Here is a 23,093-nt window from a genome sequence, read left to right on the forward strand (position 1 = left end):
CCATCTCATCTATGAGCATGTGCCAAGGATATGCTATTCAAAATGGCATTTTTTGAACTGAAAAACTAGAATAACTGTTGTTGTTTCTTCCACCCCTACCACATCTTTTCCCACAAATGTAATAAATAATGTCATTCCTTACAACTGAGGAGAAGGACAGGAGAGATGTTTACTGAATTGGAATCATCCACAAAGGTTAGTAGGTCAAAATATAATCTCTGAGTTGGAAGGTGTGGAAGAGGAGAACTTACAATTCTGGTTGCACAATTGTGGACTTGGCTTTTAATTATGATCTTGAAAAACTCATCAAAATTTGACCCTTGTATTTTGAAACTACTCCATGATGTGTTCCACTCATTTTCTATTTAAAATCAAATTCCTGTTCTAATTTTTCTGTTTGTGGGTTTGTTAATAACTAGGTAGACCAAGGGGACTCCATTATTAAGAGCTTTATTTGTTTAAAAAAAAAAAGATGTCACATAATTGCTGAACCTCATGATCAAGTGAAAATGTCTCTGAAATGAACATTTTCCTGAGGTTGTGGTTTGTGGTGGTAAGGACTGAGATGAACACATTCATGGAAATGTCGTTCTTCATTCAGCAAAGAAAAAGTGAGAGTGAATTTGGTAAATTCACATGTCCTATCTAATAGCAAACTATCTTAACCCTCAAAACCAAGCTGAATCCAAGGAAATTTTATAATAGGGTTCTTTTCTTTGCTATATACATAGACTGGGACCATGAGTTAAAAAGATAAGGATAAAGAATTTTGGTCAGCACAAGAAATGTTTTTTTTTTTTTTTTAGAGTAGAGTTTGGGAAGAAAAACCCATCTCCTTTTTCCAAACAGATTTTAGTAAATAACTGACAGGGGATGGTCTGCTTCTATAACTGTATTAGCTGAAGTGATATGGGTTAATTATTAAACCTTTTAGTTGGTGGCTTATTTGTTGGGCTGATGTTCTAATCCTAGGTCACAGAAAGTTTAATACTGCCTTACAGTGGTAGTTTTTTTTCTGTTTGCCTTAAGGTTACCATTCTGACAGGATGTTAGTGGCTTTGTTTCCTATCTTGTCCCTGGTTACTGTTATTCATGCTCAGCTCTGTCAACCAGGTAAGCTTCCTTGAGTCTTGAAAATAAGATAACAGCTTTCTCAATGATTAACATATTTTCTAGCTTGATAATCCGTCTACTTCAGTAAATCTTCATGTATCTTATAGCATAGCCTATGTTTATTTTATGAGTCCTAAACAAAATTTAAAACTGGTGGTCTACAATAATTCTAAGAAAACTTCCAGTGAAAAATCTATCGTGGAGTGTTGCATTCCAGGAATGTTGATGTGTTTTCTTTTTGTTTCAAGTGTATTTGACTCAAACATGTATTGTTCATTGTTTGAAAGTTTTCTTATGAGTTGTTCTCTTTCTCTATGGCAGATTCAAAAAATGCTTTTAAAGTGAGACTTAGTCTCAAAACTGCTCTGGGAGATAAAGCCGTAAGTTGAACATTTTATTATATTCTTTCTTTCAGTTACGTCATAAAATGGTGTTTTAAGTAGCAACCCTTACATGGCGATATCTTATGTAGACATTGCAAACTGTAATAAATTGTTCATGAGAAATTATTTCACAACACTCTTAAATTAGGGTAGTAGAAAATAATAAATAGTTTGACACAGTGCAAAGAATACTTTATATAGAATCCAAAGATCTGGCTTCAAATTCTGGCTCTGTAAGCTGTATCTTCAGTGACTTTGAACAAGTAACTTTAGTGTCCTAAGCCTCAGTTTCCCTGTCTGTGAAATGAGGAGGGTTGAACAAAACAGGCTTCTAAGTTCCTTCTAGCTTTGAATTTGTGAACCTATGTACTCAATGTTGTTTACTTAACACAGTGGTTTAATAAAAATTTATTTGATGTAAATAATACATTTTGGAATACATGGATGTATTTTTATAAGATCTAGCTAGTGAAAATATTTTCTAGGAAAAACCTTAAGAAAATTTTGCTATAACGTATAAAATCCAAACTTTGTTCAAAGATTAGTTATTGTGCATCTTGTATGTGCCTAATAATGTGTTGACTGTGTTCTGTATGTACCTAACCATGAGATTCAGTCATTTGGCAAATATTAAGTTTTTACTATATTCTTGTCACAATGCTAGATGTCAGTGATACAAAGGCAATTAGAAAACAGTTCTCGCCCTCTTCATCCCAGTCCTCAAAGGATTTACAGTGTAACCAGAGAAACAAAAATAACCCTCAATGAAAGTGATCAATTCTGGATTAACCTTTTTGGTATTTACCATAAGGGTATAGTTGTTCAGATAACAGGGAGTCCAGTGTGTACAAAGGTAAGTAGAAAAGACGTCTTCTATGACAAGTGAATTGATCCCCATTTCGAATAATGGGTAGGATTCAGGAGGCAGAATAGAGGAAGGAGAGTATTCATGGCAGGGAGAATAGTACAAACAAATACAAAGAGGCAGATAGAAGTTTGCGATATTCAGGATATTCCAAAGTCAGTGTAGTTTTAAGCTTTTATAAACAACTTTAAGCTATAACAGACTTTGAAATATGTTGTATGGGGAGGTCAAAGGAGAGATTGACTTACTATAATAGAAGGTGATATTGTATAGTAGCGGAAAGTAAAGGTAGATAGATAAAGTAGAGCTTGAAAACGTGATCAGAGGGTTTTGAGCTTGACAGGCTATATAATAGAAAAGCAATGTAAGTGTTTGGGTGTGAGTGTTTTTAAAGAAATGTTTTAGGGAAATTCATGTGACAGACCTATATGCTGAATAGATTAGAAGTAGAAGAGGTTGGGGCAGCTATATGGCATAGTGGATAAAGCACCGGCCCTGGATTCAGGAGGACCTGAGTTCAAACCCAGCCTCAGACACTTGATGCTTACTAGCTGTGTGACCCTGGGCAAGTCACTTAACCCTTATTGCCCCGCCAAACAAACAAATGAATGAATGAATTAATGAATAAATAAATAAATAGATAAGTAAATAAATATATAAATGAATAAATAAATTAAAATCACTAAAAAAAAAGAAGTAGAAGAGGTTGTAAAAATATAACAAAAAAAAGGAAAATGTTGTATGTTGGAGGGAATGTGGAAAAACTGGGACACTAATACACGGTTGGTGAAGTTGTAAAAAGATCCAACCATTCTGGAGAGCAATTTGGAACTATGCCCAAAGGACTATAGAACTGTGCATACCTTTTGATCCCGCAATACCACTGCTAGGTTTATATCCCAAAGACATCCCCCAAAAGAGTAAAAAACTGATTTGTATAAAAATATTTATAGCAGCTCTTTTTGTGGTGGCCAAGAATTGGAAATAAAAGGAATGTTCTTCAATTGGAGAATGGCTAAACAAGCTGTGATGTATGATGGTGATGAAATATTATTGTGTTATAAGAAATAACAAGCAGGCTGATTTCAGAAAGTCCTGGAGGGACTTGTATGAACTGATGTATAGTGAAGTGAGCAGAACCAAGAGAACATTGTGCACAGTGACAGGAATATTATTTGATGAAGAACTGTGAATGACTTAACTATTCTCAGCAATACAATGATCTAAGACAATCCCAAGGGACTAATGATGACACAAACTATCCACCGCCAAAGAAAGAACTGATATTGAACACAGATTGAAGCATGCTGTTTTTAACTTTCTTTCATTTTTTTCTTTTATTTGAGTTTTCTTATACAAAATGACTAATATGGAAATGTTTTACATAATTGCACATGCATAACCTATATCTGATTGCTTATCACCTCAGGGAGGGGAGAGGGGAGGGAGGGAAGGAGAAGAGGAAAGGAGGAATAAAATTTGGAACTCAAAACTACAAATAAAGGAGTATTTACTGGAGCAAAAAGAAGAGGTTGTAGTCAGTGAGAGTACATTGGAGGTCATTCAAGCTATCCAGGAATAAGATGATATGGATCTGGCATAGGTATTCTGAACCTGACATCTAAGTATAGATTTCAGGGCATCTATGAACTTGGATGGGGAAAAAAAATCACATCTTTATTTTCACCAACCTCTAACTGAAATTGAGTATTTCCTGGAATTACTGAAAAACATTATTCTGGGATAGGATCCATGGGCTTCAAAGGGATCTTCAACATACAATGGAGTGGTAACATTGTTAATTAGACATGAGGGGATGAATGAGAATTTTTAAAAGAAGAAACATTGAGATTTGTGAAGTTTGAGATATGCAGGATGAACAGAGAGAACAATCAAAGATATGTCAATAGATTGTGACCTAGTCAAAGGATATAAACAGACAGTTTTCAGAAGAAGAAATCAAAGCTATTTATAATGATATGAAAAGATGCTCTAAATAACAATTGATTAGAGAAATACAAATTAAAACAATTCTGAGGTATCATGTCACACCTATCAAATTGGCTTATATGACAGAAAAGGAAAATGATGGAGGGGATGTAGAAAAATTGGAACACTAATGCACTATTGGTGGAGTTGTGAACTGATCCAACCATTCTGAAGAATAATATGGAACTATGCCCAAAGGTCTATAAATTTGGGCCTAATACCCTTTGACCCAAAATTACCATTACTAGATCTATATCCTAATGAGATCAAAGAAAAATGAAAAGGTCCTATATGTACAAAAATATTTATAATAGTTCTTTTAGTGGTGGCAAAGAAATGGAAATTGAGGGATGCCCATCACTTGGGGAATGGCTGGACAAATTGTGGCATATAATCTTATCTAACTTTTGATCTTTCCCATGACCTACCACAGTGTTCTGCGATATGTGTTTAATAAATATTTATTAAATTGAGTTGTTAAAGGGATTGCTGGCTCAAGCAAAGTAAGTATATATGGGATAGGCACTATTTTAGTATGACTGAAGATAGAGAAGAAGGAATCTACTGAAGGGTAGGGCTTGTGAATGAGGAATAGACAATTGTAGTTTACTGGTATCAAAAGATGTGGAAATCAATGTTTTCTGGAATATTACTGAAGAGCTTATCCTTAGAGGGGACAAAACCATCTGTCTTTGAGAAAAAGATGAGAAGGCAGACATGTGGAATGTGATATAGTCTAATGAAGTATACAGGAAAGAATAGTGGTAAAAACCAGAACAAATATAGCAAAGGTAAACTATATCTCCATTATTTGGGAATCAATTAATTACTCAGTTCTTTTCTAAGAAATTAGACCTTACCCAGAAAGACTGATTATTTATTTATTTTTTTTGGGGGGGGGGGTGAGGCAATTGGGGTTAAGTGACTTGCCTAGGGTCACACAGATAGTAAGTGTTAAGTGTCTGAGGCTGGATTTGAACTCAGGTCCTCCTGAATCCAAGGCCGGTGCTCTAACCACTGTGCCATCTAGCTGCTTGAGGCTGATTTTTAAAATTAAAAAGGAAAAATATATGGAAAGGGACTCAGAAGTTTAGGGAATTCAAATTGACTACAAAAGTTTTTAGTTGTACACTAGAACAGGAAAATGCTGCTTCCTTCATTGTTATCTGAATCAAATATTTTTAAAAGATTTTTCTAACTTACTATGTAGTTTGTCATAATATCCTTTGTTTCCATTTTATTGAAAAAATTCATAGGATTTATTTCCATTGATTCCTAGAATCATTTTCAATTTCATTTGGAAGGGGTTTCAGAGATCATTGAGTCCAACTCCCCCCTGCATTTTTGTTGTTGTTATTGGAGCATACCTACACCACCTAAACAAACAAACAAAAAAGAAGTAGACAAGTTCAGGAAACAAAACACAAGCCTGGCCTAGAGGTAGACTAAAATAATGATGGGGGATTTGAGTTTTCTTGACATTTGCTGGAGCTCTCTCTGCCCAAAGCAGAGGAACTAGTAACAGTTTGACTTATCTCAATAATAATTTCATCCTTCAGAAAGTGGTGGGGACTAAGAAAGAGAAATTCTACTCTGAATCTAATTTTCCTCGGCAAGTAATTGGAGAGGAAATGGTAGGAACTTTAGGTAATAAAGGTGAAATAGCCACTCCCTCCTTTTGTGATAAAAGAGAGGTCAGCTGGAGATAGTCTATCATTCACAGATTTCAAAGGGTTCAGAGGAAAGATAGGATTCCCAGGGACTAGAATTCTGTAAGGCAAGTCAATCCACTTGGAAAGAGAAGCTCTCAATAAAGCAATTCTGAAGAAACAAAGAGAAACAATTCTGAAGAAGAAGAAAAACAGAAGTTGTCTGAAGAGACTGATACGGAGTTTTGGTGGAGAGAATGTTTTCCCTTTCTTCATATGCCCTTGCCATGGATTGGTCACGTCATTGGAGCTACTGGACCAGTAAGAGACACTGCTTCATTAGGGAGAAGACACTTCTACTCTATACATATACAGATACAAAAAGTCAGTCACGTGAGAGAAGAAACAACATCAGGTAGTATATATAACCCCTTACAAGAGAGAAGAGATCTAGAAATGGACTTGGAAAGGAATGGACCCTAGGTGTCAAGCTGAGCAACCTGATTGGCTGATACTGTACCTAAGAATGTATATACAGGCACTATGAAGAGAGAAAGGACTCTTAGGCCCTGTACTACCAGGATTTGTGAGTTGTATTTACCAAATATCAATCCTATATTTGAGATTCATTATTGCTGTATTCTAAATTTTATTCTTAATACTTTTCCTATGGACTTGATGTGAATTTATGAGAGAATGAGATCCTGGTTTTGGTGGAGGGGTTGTATTGTATCTACTCTCTTTAATAAGACATCTTAGTGAATGCCTTTGCTAAGAACTCATTAAAACTGTGGGCTAATTGTTCATGGGAAGCTCTCTGGTAGAGGTACATGAGCCACAAGAGTAGAAGTTGCCACCCATAGGATTACCTCTAGATTTTAAGGTAGCAGCCACCCTCTGGGGACCCAATCTATACATGTGAATGCCTAGGGGGGTGTTTATATAAACACACACACACACACACACACACACACACACACACTGCTTGGGTTTTTAGCAAGCTTTTATGAAGTTTCTTCTACTATGCTTCTGGAAAAAGATGCAGAGATGTGAGCTAAACTGTAGCATAATTTAGATATACTCAGAACTGGTTGAATGGCTACAATTCAGAGTAGTCATTGATGATTTGATATCAACTGGGATATCAACAGCACTCCTATTCCATGCCCCATAAATCTGTTTTTAGGCCAGTACCATTGAAAATAGGAACATAACAAAGAAGAAACAAACAAACAAACAAAAAGACCCAATTGAAAGAGATAAGCAGGGAACCTACATCTTGCTAAAAGGCACCATAAGAAAATGAAGTAATACCAATAATAAACATATATGTGCCAAATGGCATAGTATCCAAATTCTTAAGGGAAAAGTTAAAAGAATTATAGGAGGAGATAAATAGTAAAATTATATTATTCTCCCCTTTCAGAGCCAGGTAAATTTAACCACAAAATAAATAAGAAAGAAGTTAAGGAGATGACTAGAATCTTAGAAAATTTAGGTATGATAGACCTCTTTTTTGAGCAGAGGAGAAACTGGAGAAACTGTGGAGAAGACTAAATGGGAATAGAAAGGACTATACATTTTCTCAGGGTACATGGCACCATCATAAACACTGACCATATATTTGGGAATAAAAGCCTCACAACCAAATGCAGAAAAGCAAAAATACTAAATGAACCCTCTGTAGGCCATAATACATTAAAAAAATAAAAGACTGTGGAAGCATATATTAAAAATTAATTGGAAAAAATTAATTAGAAACTAAATAATGTATTCATAAAGAATGAATGGGTCAGAAACAAATCATAAAAATAATAAATAATTTATTAACAAGAATGACAACAATGAGACAACATTCCAAAGTTTGTGGGAGCAGCCAAATCAACACTTAAGGGAAAATTTATGTCTCTAAATGTATTATACATCAATAAAAGAGAGAAAGAGCATATTAATAAACTAGGCATGCAGCTAAAAAAAATAGAAAAGGAACAAATCAGAAATCTTCAACTAAACACCAAAATGAAAATCTTGAAAATTAAAGGAGAGATTAGAGATTTTATGAAAAAAAAAACACAATAAAAAAGACAAACCATTGGTTAATTTGACTGAAAAAAGAAAGAAGAAAACCAAATTGCTATTAAAAATGAAAAGGGTAAATGTACAATCAATGAAGATAAAATTAAAGCAATTATTAAGTTATTTTGCCCAATTATTGCCAGTGAAACTGATGATCTAAGTTAAATTAATGAATATTAATAAAAATATAAATTACTCAGATTAACTGAAAAGGAAATAGAATACTTAAATCACTGTATCTTAGAGAAATTGAACAAACCATCAGTGAACCCCTAAGAAAAAATCCCCAGGAGCAGATGGATTTAGAGGTGAATTCTATCAAATACTTTAAAAATAATCCCAATACTATATAAACTATTTGAAAAAATAGGTAAAGGAGTCCTACCAAATTCCTTTTATGACACAAATATGGTTTTGATACCTAAAGCAGGGAGAGCAAAAACATGGAAAGAAAACTATAGATCAATTTCCTTAATGAATATTGATGCAATCAAATACTAGCAAGGAGATTATAGCAATATATCACAAAGATCATACACTTTGATCTGATGGAATTTGTACTAGGAATGTAGGGTTGGTTCAACATTAGAAAAACTATCAGTATAATTGACCATATCAATAACAAAAACAACAAAATCATGATTATATCAATAGATGCAGAAGAAGCTTTTGACAAAATACAACATCTATTCCTACTAAAAATACTAGGAGAGCATAGGAATCAATGGAGCCTTTCTTAAAATGGTAAGTAATATCTATCTAAAACAAAAAGCAAGCATTGCCTGCAATGGGGGTGAACCTAAAGTCTTCCCAATAGGATCAGGGTGAAATAAGGATGCCCTTTATCACCATATTATTCAATATTGTTCTAGAAATGTTATCTATAGCATTGACAAGAAAAAGAAATTGAAGGAATAAAAATAGGCAACAAGGAACCAGAACTATTATTTTTTGCAGATGATATGATGATATAGTTGGAGAACCCTAGAGAATCAACTAAAAAACTAGTTGAAACAATAACTTGAGCAAATTTGAAAGATATAAAATAAATCTACATAAATCATCAGCATTTCTATATACCATCAATAAAACCTAGCAAGAAGAGATAGGAAGAGATATTCCATTGAAAATATCTGTAGACAATATAAAATACTTGAAAGTCTACCTGCCAAGACAAACCCAGGGACTAAATGAACACAATTTCTTTTCAAACACTTTACACACAAATAAAGACAGATTGAAACACTTGGAAAAATAATAATTGCTCATGGATAGGCCAAGCCAATATAGTAAAAATGACCATCCAACCTAAGTTAATTTAACTATTCAGTGCCAAACCTAATAATAATAATAATAGTAATAATAATAATAAATTCATCTTGAAAAACAAAAAGTCAAGAGCATCAGGGGAATCAATGAAAAAAATTGGAAGGAAGGCAGCCTAGTAGTACCAGATTTCAAACAATATTACAAAGTAATAATCATCAAAACAATCTGGTACTGCCTCAGAAATAGAGTGTTGGATAAGAGGAGTATATTTAGTAGACAATACACAGTAGTAAATGACCATAATTATCTAGTGTTTGATAAACCCAGACATCCAAACTTTTGGGCAAGAACTTATCATTTTACGAAAATTGCAGGGAAAATTGGAAAGCAGTTTGGCATAAACTAACATAGACCAACATCTCATGTTGAATACCAAGATGAGGTCAAATGAATAAATGATTTAGATATAAAGGGTGATATCACAGGTAAATTAGAGATACATGGAAAAATATACCTGTCAGTTCTATGGATCAGGGAATAGTTTATGCCCAAATAAGAGATAGAGGATCATGGGAAGTAAAATAGACGATTTCGATTACATGAAATTTTAAGTTTTTGCACAAACAAATGCAGCAAAAATTAGAAGGAAAGCAGCAAACAGGTGGGGGGGTTACAGTGTTTCTTGATAAAGCCTCATTTCTCAAATCTATAAGGAACCAAAACAAATTTATAAAAATAAGAGCCATTACCCAGTTGATAAATGGTCAAAGGATATGAATAGGCAACTTTCAGAAGAAAAAAATCAAAACTATGAATAGTCAAATGGAAAATTCTCTAAATCACTACTGATTAGAGAAATAGAGGATAATAATGGTCAAAATGGTCAGTCAGTCAACAATCATTTATTAAACACCTACTAAGTGCTATGTACTATGCTAAGCATTAGGAATATAAAGAAAGACGAAAAGCCCCAAACAAAATAAAACAACAACAACAAAAATCCTCAGCCCTCCTATTAAGGAGCTCATAGTTTAACAGGGGAGATAACATACAAACAGCTGTGTTTGAACCAAATATAAACAGAGTCGGTTGAAGATAATCTAAGGGGGAAGGCCCCAAGATGAAGGAGGACTGGGAAAGGCTTCTTACAGAAGGTGCAACATTAGCTGAGATTTGAAGGAATCCAGAGAAGATAAGAGGTGGAGAAAAGGAAGGAAACAGCCCCAGGAATGGGGAAGAATCAATGAAAATGCCTGGACATCAGGAGATAGAATATTGTGTGCAAGGCACAGCATGAAGGCCAGTGTCATAAGATTAAAGAATACATTGGGAAAAATATGGTGTAAGAAGATTGGAAATATAGGAAGGGCTTTAAAAGCCAAGCAAAGGATTTTATACTTGATTCGAAGGGTTATAAGGAGCCACTGAAACTTTTTGAATAGGGTAGTGACATGCTTAAATCTGTGTTTTAGGAAGATCGTTTTTTTGGGGGGGTGGGCAATGAGGGTTAAGTGACTTGCCCAGGGTCACACAGCTAGTAAGTGTCAAGTGTCTGAGGCCAGATTTGAACTCAGGTCCTCCTGAAGTCGGGGCCGGTGCTTTATCCACTGCACCACCTAGCTGCCCCCAGGAAGATCACTTTGATGACTGAATGGAGAATGAACTGGAGTGGGGAGAGACCAGAGGCAAGAAGACCAACCAGAAGGCGATTGCAATAGTCCAGGCATAGTGATGGATCAGGGAGGGCCTGCAACAGGAAGACTGCAGGTTCAGAGGAGAGAAGGGGGTATATATGAGAGATGTTACAAAAGAAGAAATAACAGAACATGACAGCAAATTGGATATAGGGGTGTGAAAAGAATGAGGATTCGCGGATGATACCTAGGTTGTAAGCCTGGGTGACTGGGAGGTGGTGGTATCCTCAAAACTAATAAATATATTAGGAAGATGAGAGAGTTTGAGAGGAAAGATGATGAGTCATTTTGAAGATTTTGAGTTTAAGACGTCTACAAGACATCCGGTTTGAAATGTCCAAAATTACTAAGCTAAGTAGTATAGAAGGAAGAGAAGAAAGCCTAGGAGAGAGCCTTGGGGTCCTCCCCTGCCCCACCCTGGTAAGCAGGTATGACCTGAATGAAGGAGAGTGAGCAGTGATCTAATAGGTAGATGGAGAAATGGAGAGAGTGGTATCCTGAAAACCTAGAGAGAGGAGCAGCTAGGTGGCGCAGTGGATAAAGCACCAGCCCTGGATTCAGGAGGACCTGAGTTCAAATCCGACCTCAGACACTTGACACTTACTAGCTGTGTGACCCTGGGCAAGTCACTTAACCCCCATTGCCCTGCAAAAAAAAGAAAGAAAGAAATAAAGATAGAAAGAAAGGAAACCTAGAGAGAAGAGAGTATCACGAAGATGATCAACAGTATCAAAGTCTTCAGGGAGGTCAAAAAAGATGAACAATGAAATGTTCAATAGATCTGGCAATTAAGAGATCAATGGAAACTTTGGAGAGAATGGTTTTTGTTGAATGAGGTCAGAATTCAGATTGCAGAATGTTACAAAGAGAGTGAAAGGAAAGGAAGTGTAGACCTCAATTATAAGCAGCTTTCCCAAGGATTTTAGCCACAAAAGGAAAAAGAGATATGGAACAATAGCTAGTGGAGATTGATGGATCAAGTGAGGATTATGTGATGTTTGTAGGTGTTGAGAAAATTTCTAAGTCGAAGTATTAGACAAAGAAAAAACCAGTCTCCAAGCCAAAATAAAATAGATTTATTGAGAGAGGGATCCTGCCTCACAATAAAGTTGGTCTCAGGTCTAGGATGTCAGAACCCCAAGCCCCAGGATCCAGGTATATTTAAGCATGATGACTCCTCCCACAATCCAACACAATCCAAGTGGTACAAATACAATAAGTATAAAATAGGAAGAAAGAAATCATCAGTCAGATACCAGCATAATCACTTGCCTTTCTATTTACTCTACTTAAAATAGCCCTGTTCCTAAGTAACAGGCTCATAACACAGGAAGCCATCTATCTAAATGCATCTTTGCCATCTTGGACGATGCCTCTCTTACCTCTTTTCCTCTGAGTTATTTTCTTCCATCAAGAATTTCCACCATGTTGGTTAAGCATGGTTCTGCATATTCTCACCAGCTCTGATCAGTCTCTTATAGCTCAGAAGTTAATATTGTAGGTATCTGACCTTCAAGATTGGTAGTTATACCTAACCACGATTGGAGGTCAGATAGATGCATTCTAGGTAAGTTGTAGAGAAGACAAACTGACAATATAGCATTTGCATTTGCTCTTAGCAATATCTTTCTTAATTCATCATCATTTGCTTAAGCTGCTAAAAATGCCTAAATATTTTAAATCACAGTTTTTTGTCTAAAAACTGATTGGTACTACTGTTAAATCACATATTTAAGGGATGGGGAAAATCTCACATGGGTTATGGAGAAGCAGACAGGAGATAGGAAGAGAGTGAAGATAAGTGAGAGAGAGAAATGATAGAATGGGGCAACACTATAAAAGATGGGATAGAATGGGATCATTTGTACATGCAGAGGAGTTTGCTTTGGATTCATGCCATATGAAGATTGTTGAAGGAACTGGGAATGTTTAAATCTGGAGAAGAGAAGTCTTAGGGAAGTTATGTAGAAGTATTAGACTTGTTCTAGGTCATCCTAGAGAACAGAATTGGGAACAAAGGATGGAAACTGCAGAGGCAGATTTAGGCAAAATTATGGAAGTGGAAAAAACCTTCTAACAACTGTTGTTGTTCAATTGTGTCTGACTCTTTGTGATCTTATTTGGTGTTTTCTTGGTGAAGACACTGGAGTGGTTAGCCATTTCCTTCTCTAGCTCATTTTTGCAGATGAGGAAACGGAGGCAAACAGTGTTAAGTGACTTGCCCAGGGTCACATAGCTAGTAAGTGTCTGAGACTGGATTTGAACTCAGGAAGAGAAGACCTAGTTGCCCTTTAACAATCAGAAATAGATAAAAGTGAAGTTGGACTTCTTAGAAGCTAAGGCGTTTGCTCTCATTGGAGTGCACACCACATTTCAAGGGCTTGATAAATCTCTGTCTCTGTCTCTCTCTCTCTCTCACACACACACACACATACACACACACACACACACACACACACACACACACACACACACACACACACACACACGGGTAAGGGTCAGAGGTGAATTTCAAGCCTTGTTCTTCCCGATTGCACTATATTCATATGCCACACTAAAGCTCTATGCCTCAGAAATATTTATGCACCATTTATAGCCATTTTGGGGGTATATTTGCTTTCTGGTTTTAGGCGTTTGGATGATTAAAATGAGTTACATGGATAGCTGTTTTTATTAGTGCTGAGAAAATCAAATTTTGACAAGAAATAAAACAACCATGCTACATATTTGTTGTTTTAAAATTTCCATGTTCAGTACAAGAATCACATTATTAGATTATAGATATAGAGTAGACACATTAAATAGAATGGAGTGTTTTTAATTGGCATCTAATACTGACATTCAAGAGCAATAATTTGGCTCTGTCTGATTGGTCTGCTCCATAATATTCTACTCCGATACCTAATTGTGGGGTGTCAGTAGCTCTGGGTTCTCAGTGCTATGTTACCAGAGCATTCACTTCAGTGGGTCTGACCAAACTAGAAAAGCTTTGGGTGTGTCCCATCTATCAGCTTTATGTTTCTTCTCTGAGAACCTATTACCAGTTAAGAGACCATTTGTTTAGATCATCAACTATTAAGTCACAGAGAAGTTGAGGGAATAACAGATCTTTGATTTATTATTTTTATTATTGATTATTTTTTGTCATTTCTCATTTTGGTTTATGTATAAATGTCACTAAACAGGTTTGAAAGAGAGAGAACAAGGTTGTTGTTTGGGTTTTTTCCCTACTGACCACAAACTTTCACTATAGTTTAATGTAATATGCAAAAGAAGAAATTAAGAGAATTTAAGGAAAAATAATAGATATTTTAGACAAATGTCTTTGGTTAGGTGACATTTTCATTTTTATATGAATCATCTGTTTCTACCAACTATCCACCCCAATGAGAAGATAAGAAACTCCACAATACTGCTTTAAGACTTCAGATTGGGCCTTGTAATGTTATTAAAAAGAAAACTCAAGTGGTAAAGTGATGGGGAGAGGGAGGAGGTTGGAGGAAGTAAAAAAAAAAAGAAAGTTTCTTCCCTTGGCCCTGGGAGTTTAGTTTTTGTTTTTTTGTTTGTTTTTTTTAGCAGTAATAGTTACCCTAAGATTGAATTTATTTATAATGCTAAAGTGAATTATTTATTAGCATTAAAAAGTATTAAATCAATTAGAATGTTTGGAGGAGCAAGAAAAGACAGCTAAATTATTTTTTTATCTATTTGTATATAATTCCAGAATTGCCCTTGTGTTCTTCTCCCTCCCCCACCTCAAAAAAGAAAGAAAGAAAGAAAGAAAGAAAGAAAGAAAGAAAGAAAGAAAGAAAGAAAGAAAGAAAGAAAGGGAAATAGTTTCAGATTACATTTTCCCAACTCCTCTGGAAATTTTTTGGTCGTTGCCAACTTGTCATAATCCTCTTAATCTATTCTCAAAAGAGTTGTTCCCTGGGTAGAAAATCTCTAAAACTCATTTCCATTGTGTAGTTAATGAAAAATAAATAATTGCTCAATTTTTGCCTTCCAATATGAATAACTAATATTACTTCCCAATTTTCAGTTGAATTAAAACAGAAAATATGATATGCATGGTAGCATATGTACAAAAGTGACATCCTTAAATATACATGTGAAATGCATAATAAAACTAATCATAACTCTCAAAGAGTCAGCAGTTATCCTAGGATTTCAGCTGATGAAATGAACCTCAAAAGAGAAGTCGCCACTTGTTGGGGGAAGAGGGAAGGTCTAGAATCAGCAATAGGGAGCAAGGTCCTAGGGACAGGTGTTTTAAGGGCTTCACGGAAGGCACAACCAATACAAGAAAGGATATCTTGACATGTAGTGTCTTCTGGGAACAGTTGCTGGTAAATGTTTAATAATTGGCTGGGAGAGGGGCAATGTATGTTTTTGCACACTTTAAAATTTAATCTGCATTATTGACATTTGATCCATCCCTTTCTTAAATCTCAACAAGCAACAAAACAAGCCTTGATGTGTGTTATTTGCAGATTTATGAAGTATAAAATACTTACTCTGAAAATTTAACAGTCATGGTCTCCAACAGACCCCTGGCCCATGAGGCCACTGATTAGTTGGAAGCAGCAGGAGAAAAGAGTCTAGGATTGTCAAGGCTAGATTAATAAATATTGTATCCTTGAGAATACAATGGGAGTGAGTGGCATGGACATAGTTAGGTGGGGGGGAGGCGGGGGGGGGGGGGAGTAGAAATGATAAGGATGGGAATGAGAAGTGGTGGATCTCATGTTACCTTAGGGAAGTTATTTAAATTCAAGGAGTTTCATATGTCCTCTTCTTTAAAATGAACCAGGTTGGGGTGGGGATGGGGGGGGGGGGGTGGCAGCTAGGTGGTGCAGTGGATAAAGCACCAGCCCTGGATTCAGGAAGACCTGAGTTCAAATCCAGTCTCAGACACTTGACACTTACTAGCTGTGTGACCCTGGGTAAGTCACTTAACCCTCATTGCCCCACCAAAAAAACCCCAAACAAACAAAAAAACAATGAACCAGGTAGACTAGACTGACCCACAAAGACCCTTCAAATTCTAAAACCTAAATCTTAGTTCTTAACTTCAAAGAGTTTTTGCAGACTAGAGAATGTATGTAAACCTTAAAGCCGCTGTAAACATCAGCTATTTTTATTATTGTTGTTTCTTAAGAATGTCTCTTGTATTCATTTCTTTGTTTCTATGGTGAGCCCCTCTGGGCTACCCTCATCCATACTCCCACCTCACACAAGCCAGTTTGATTCCCCAGAAGAGGAGTACCCCAAATTTAAGGGACTCTGTAGATCAGAATTTCTAAAACTATAGCTCACTAACTACCACCAATGTACTTACCTTTCAATAATCAGCTCAAAGACATAGATCAGAGCAAAAACATGCTCTGAAGTAACATAACATGAGGATTCACCTCTGAGCATCCCTCCATAGACCTAGTTCACACTCTCCAGCAAATATATATATATATACACATACACATATATGCACATATATACATATATATTATATATACTATCAATGAAAAGATGAGCAAGAAGAGATATTGCAAGAGGATCTCCCACTTGGAAAGACAATTTAGCCCTGCTGATCTTTTTCCCTGTCATGTTCTCTCCCTTCTACATACCATATCCCATTTGCTTTCCCTTCATTCCAGTCTTTGGTGAAGCCATCACTCTTTTTGTCAAGGCTGACCCTGCACTTGACTTGATCTTATCCTATTCTATCCTCCCCTCAGCAGACTACCATACAATCATTCCTTTTCTCTAACCTTCATTCTCTCCCCATCAGACTCCTTCCTTGCTGCCTCCTCACACACTAGACTTTCTCTAGCCTTACAATTTCCTCTATTGACCCTATTATCCTTTCAAACAATTATCTTGTATCTTTCCTCTGTTTAACAACCAGAAAATACTGTCTAGACTCATTGCTTCCAATTCATCTCCTTTCACCAACTCATTCACTGAATGACTCACTCCTCAGCCCTTTGTGATCTGTTTTCCATCACCCACCTGAAACTGCTCTCACCAAAGTAAAAGGGATCATTATCCCTTTGCCAAAATGATGGCCTTTTCTCAATCCACATTCTTCTTGACCTGCTGCCATCGTCCTCCTGGAAACTCTCTTCTCTGGGTTTTCATGGCACTGCTTTGCCTTGGTTCTCTGACTAATCTGAGTATTTCCCAGGTTCCTTTGCAGAAATATTATATTTATTTCACCCCCTAACTTTAGGGTGGGACAGTGGATAGAGGCCTGGCTCAGAGTCAGAAAGACCTGAGTTCAAATCCAGCCTCAGACACTTACTAGCTGTTTGATCCTGGGCAAGTCACTTAACCCAGTCTGGTTCAGGTTCTTCATCTGTAAAATGAGCTGGAGAAGGAAATGGCAAATACCTCTAGTATGTTTGCAAAGAAAACCCCAAAGGATGTCACGAAAAGTCAGACACAACTGAACAACATAAAATACTTTAGGGTATGCACCAAGGGTCTGTACTAAACTATATCTATTTTCCCTTTCTTGGTGACCTCTTCACTTTCCATCAGTTCAATTATTATTTCTATGAAGATGACTCAGATCCCTATTTTGTCTCTCCTAAGAGAGAGAGCCTTTGTCTCTCTCCTGAGTTTCATTCCTGCATTGATACCTGCCCAGTAGATGTTTTAACCTGATATCCTTTAAGCACATCAGGTTCAACGTATCATTATCTTTCCCCTGGCACACATGTACCGACTTCCTCAGCTTTCACAAAGTCACTCAAACCAAAAACTCTCTGTCTTCCTATTCACAAACACCCAGGGGCCAGCTTCCAATCACACACACTACACAGATTCCCTGCATCAAGAGCTCTCTTATTACCCTGAAGTTAATGTATCAGTGCTATGGCCAGCTGGGAACCCTCTGCTTTAGCACACAGTAACTTTCCTTTCAAGTGCATCATCCCCAGAGTCTAACAAGGTGTCAGGTTCCAGTGGAACACATGGAAGAATAGGCAAATGTAGATCTTGAAAAGCAAAAGGCTATGTCCAAGCAGATCAGCTCAGACAGGAAGTAGACCAAACCATCAATACAAGTTTAGGCAGACAGAGAAGTACACATAGGGTTCAGAGTGAATAAAACAGTGAAGGCTGATCCTCAGGCAAAGGCACTTTGCTCTTTGCAGTATTTTATACTGCTGGCTGAGTGTGGCTGGCTCTTGGCTCTCAGTTACTGAGTAAGCACAGAAGGAACATGGGGGCCTATAGGTGAGTTCTGTTCTTGACTGAGGCAGAGACAGAGATGATAAATCATGATGCTAGAACCCAGATTGCTCAGGTTGTGGCAGTGAGAAGAGTTAAAAGCAGTGGGTGTAGACTACTAATTCAACAAATTTTCCAGTGAAAGAAGAGATTATGATAGTGGCTAGAGGATGGTAAATATTCAAGTTCAAGACTTTCTTTTTAAAAAAAGGCGAGTGTAGGGGGCAGCTAGGTGGTGCAGTGGATAGAGCACCGGCCCTGGAGTCAGGAGTACCTGAGTTCAAATCTGGCCTCAGACACTTAACACTTACTAGCCGTGTGACCCTGGGCAAGTCACTTAATGCCAATTGCCTCACTATAAAAAAAAAAAAAAGGCGAGTGCAAGGAATATTTAAAGAGGAAGGTGTTAGATTGAAGATGAAGAAAGAGGTAGAAACTTGAAAATAAACTCCTTCAGGAGAACAGCTTGGTTCACAGGGGAAAGAACAAAACAAAAAAACACTAGATTTGGAGTCAGAGGAAGTGGGGATTGAATTTTTGTTTTGTTGCTTATTGTCTGCATGACTCGATCAATTCATTGCCTGGGTCTCAGTTTCCTCAATTATAAAATGAATAGGTTGGATTAGATGGCCTCCAAAGCCCCTTCCAGCTCTAAATCTCTGGTGCCATGGGACATTTGCCATCACTTTGCAGGTTTTATTAAATATTATCCATTTATACATTTCGGAAAGCAATTTGGAATTATGCAAATAATTCTGGGTCTTTGACCCAGAGATTCCACTACTAGGCCCCAATAAATACATTAGTAAGACAAAGTATTGATATGTACCCAAATATTTATAGTAGCATTTTTTTTTGTGGTGGTAGTTTGGAAACAAATATGCCTATTGATTGGGGAAGTCTAATCATGTTGTCAACAAGAATTTATTAAACTCTTATTAAATGGGGCAGCTAGATGGCGCAGTGGATAGAGCACCAGCCCTGGAGTCAGGAGTACCTGAGTTCAGATCCGGCCTCAGACACTTAACACTTACTAGCTGTGTGACCCTGGGCAAGTCACTTAACCCTCATTGCCTCACTAAAAAACAAAAATAAAAAACAAACCAAAAAAAAAAAACCCAACTCTTATTAAATGCCAGAGATTATGCTGCTGGGAATACAAATACTAGCAGAAAGAAAGATAATTCTTTCCCTTAAGGAGCTTACATTTTAATTGTGGAATACAACACATAAAAGGAATATGGGTAGGATGGCAACATGGTAGAGGATATCCAGAGAGTCAGAAACGCAACCTTGAAAGGAATGAAGGGAAATGACTAAACAAATTGAGGTACATTAATATAATAATTACTGTGGCATATGGAAAAAAAATAAGATATACAGAGAAGCATGAACTCATTTGGAGTGAATTAAGCAGAGCCAAGAAATCAATATACCCAATGACTACAGCAATGTAGTTGGAAAGACTAACAACCACTAAATAATCCAAAGTGAATTTTGTAAAATTACAAAGAACAAGCATGGTCCTAAAGAAGATATATGAGAAAATACTTCCCCCTGACTCTTTGCAGGGATCTCACACCTCTATAGCCTTATACCTTTTCAGACTTTTTTCAATATAATGATCAATTTTGCTGAATGCCTTCTTTTTCTTTAAACAACTATTTTTTGTTATATGGAATGGTTTTCTGGGAAGGATATAGGGGAGACTTTAGATGAAGTAAAATACAAAGATATCAATTAACTTTATTTTTATTTTATTTATTTATTATTTTATATTTATTATTAATTCTTTTATTCTTCATTTTATTATTTTACTTTATTATATTTGGTGTGGAGCTATGTTTTTTCTACTAAAAAGTCCTCAAGATAATAAGCCATAATTTTTCATTCTTAGATGATTTTAAGAGAAGGATAAAATGGAAAGGAAAACTCCAAAAATTGAAGTTCAATAGCATTTTTGGTATAGCTTGTCTACTATCTAGATGCAATGGTTGGACACCTTGCTTACCCAGCTTCAAGTGTCATTAATAACAGGTCCTATTCATCTAGTTATTTTCCTGTCATCAACTCAGTGAAGTTGTACAAATATTACCCCAATTTTACAGATAAAGAAACAGGCTCAAGGAGAATATATATATATATTTGTGTGTGTTTTTGGATTTTTTGGTGAGGCAATTGGGGTTAAGTGACTTGCCCAGGGTCACACAGCTAGTAAGTGTCAAGTGTCTGAGGCTGGATTTGAACTCAGGTCCTCCTGAATCCAGGGCTGTTGCTTTATCCACTGTACCACCTAGTTGCCCCCAACACTTAATGTATATATAACCTCTACCAACATATTTATCCTCTGGGGCAGCTAGGTGGCGCAGTGGATAGAGCACTGTCCTTGGAGTCAGGAGGACCTGAGTTCAAATCTGACCTCAGACACTTGACACTTACTAGCTGTGTGACCCTGGACAAGTCACTTACCCCTCATTGCCTTTCCCCCCAAAATACATTAAATGTCTGAGCAAGAATTTATAGAGCATAGGATTTAGCACTGTGAAAGACTTTAGGAGGTCTTCTACTCCAATCCCCTCTAGTTCAATCCCCTTATTCTACAGATGAGAAAACTAAGACCCAGATAGATGAAATTATTTTACCAAAATTACACAGGAAGTAAGGGTACATTGCTGAGATGAGAAATCAGGGCCTTGACATCAATTCCCATGGTAGTCCATTTCTCCATGTCATTTGAGCTTTAGTGTTCTGATTTCAGTTATTTTTTCAAGCATTTTTCAAGTATTCAGTATTTTTACACCCTCATTTCCCCTACCAGGTCTAAGGTGAAAACAACCTTCATTTACCCTGAGCCTTTCCCTTATGTCTGAAGCCTACCAGGGCTTATGCAGTTTATTGCCTGTTCCTTATGGCTTCAGGGAAGCTTTGGTGTTAAAAGCTGTTACAGGCAGCTTTCATTCAGCCTTTTATTTTCTCACTGGAAGTACAGATCTTTCAATGTGGCTCTGATTCCCCAAGGAAAGGTCTTATCTGCCCTCCTAATTCTAAGATTCTACTTTGAGCATTCTTAGTCTTTTCCTCATGGCAAGAGATGGAGAAAAACAAGGAAGATTACAACCATGCTGTGTGCAGGTCTATAGTGCATTACTATTTTTTTTTTTACCATCAGGAGATGGTTTCCTTAGCAACCATCCTTACTAACTCGCTCTACTCCCTCCTCCCACCTGCTTTTATGTAGAAGTAAATTTGTATAGACTTGATTAATATTATTCTTTAACTACCCTACAAGGCTTTTAATGGAATTATGTTTAAAATAAGTTTTTAAAAAGGGTATTTAAAATTTTTTTTTTCAGAATCTACATTTAAAAATACATTTTAGAGGGGCAGCTAGGTGGTGCAGTGGATAAAGGACTGACCCTGGATTCAGGAGGACCTGAGTTCAAATCTGGCCTCAAACACTTGACACTTATTAGCTGTGTGACCTTGGGCAAGTCACTTAACCCTCATTGCCCTACCAAAAGGACAATAAATTAAAAAAAAATACATTTAAATGAGATGTTCATAGGTTAAAAATAGAACTATTCTGTAATTTCTTCATAAATGGCATCTTATGTCCAGTTGGAGGAATGAATTTTAGGGCAGAAAGAGAGAGAACTTTTCTTTGAGTCTTCAGGGAAAGAGGTTGTGTTGAGGTACAGATTGCAGATAGATGTGGGAGCTGTACCGATTAGAATGACACCACCTGCTGGAGACTTACTGCAGGATGCTCCACCATGAGGAGACGGAATCTGAGGGCAAGACGTGCCACTCTTTGGCTTCAGGAAGTGATGTTTGCTTGTGGGAGGAAGAGGGGGCGAGGCTGGCGCTCTCGCTCTCTTTTGTGAGGACACTGGTGGAGAGCGGAGCTAGAAATGCACTCTCCCTTTGATAGGTAGATGGAATCTAGGCCTTTCTCTTTCTCTTCACAATTCTTATTCTCCTTAATAAATGCTTAAAAGTCTAACTCTTGCTAAAGCATATAATTTATTGGCGACCACTCATTAGATATTTTAGACAGACTAGCTAGAATTTTAACCCCCAACAGAGCTTAAGCCCCAACTTTGCAAAACAAGACAAAATGTTAAAAAATCATTTATTAAATGTCTTTTGTGCACATAAAATAGCTGGTATTGGGAATACAAAGATATATAATACCATTCTTGAGTCCTTCCCACAAAACAGCTGAGAAAAAGTCTAAGCTCAGCTCCAGAAATGCACTAAGTAGAATAAAAGCAACAAGAACTAAGGGAACAGAAAATCTTCACAAGGAAATCTCTACAATAAAACAAAGAGACTGTACAAGTAAACCAGCAAAGACAACCTTGTAATACAAACAAAAACATGATTTGGAAAAGAATGCTAGAACTCTCTTAGAAATGGGAATACTTCTTCAGTGACTATAATTAGGACCCCAGAAAAGAGAATGGAATTATGACAAATCAAACCAAACAAACAAAAAAGAAAAAGGTGTTAAGATTTCTATCACAAATTCTCTCCCCCACCTCCACCCCACCCCATCAATGACAAAGGAGCTACAAGTGTCTGAGGCTGAGTTCAAATCCAGTATCAGATGCTTAGTAGCTATGTAACCTTGGGCAAGTCACTTAAACCTCTGCCTCAGTTTCCTTACCTCACTCTCAGGATTGTTGTGATGATTAATGAGTTATTTATAAAAGCACCTAGGGGCAGCTAGGTGGCGCAGTGGATAGAGCACTAGCCCTGGGAGTCAAGAGTACCTGAGTTCAAATCCGGCCTCAGACACTTAACACTTACTAGCTGT

General features: G+C 36.8%; 1 protein-coding gene across 1 annotated transcript in view; it reads left to right on the forward strand.

Annotated features, from left to right (window-relative positions):
• The first annotated feature begins 1,046 nt into the window (after positions 1-1,046).
• The window catches only part of CLTRN (collectrin, amino acid transport regulator), a 91,519-nt gene continuing 69,472 nt past the window's right edge, over positions 1,047-23,093 (forward strand). The window contains exons 1-2 of the mRNA XM_043996778.1: positions 1,047-1,113; positions 1,435-1,493. Coding sequence (XP_043852713.1) covers positions 1,047-1,113; positions 1,435-1,493 — 126 coding nt within the window. The remainder of the gene's footprint in view (positions 1,114-1,434; positions 1,494-23,093) is intronic.

The sequence above is a fragment of the Dromiciops gliroides genome, chromosome 3 (genome assembly GCF_019393635.1).
Source record: "Dromiciops gliroides isolate mDroGli1 chromosome 3, mDroGli1.pri, whole genome shotgun sequence".
NCBI classification, from domain to species: Eukaryota; Metazoa; Chordata; class Mammalia; order Microbiotheria; family Microbiotheriidae; genus Dromiciops; species Dromiciops gliroides.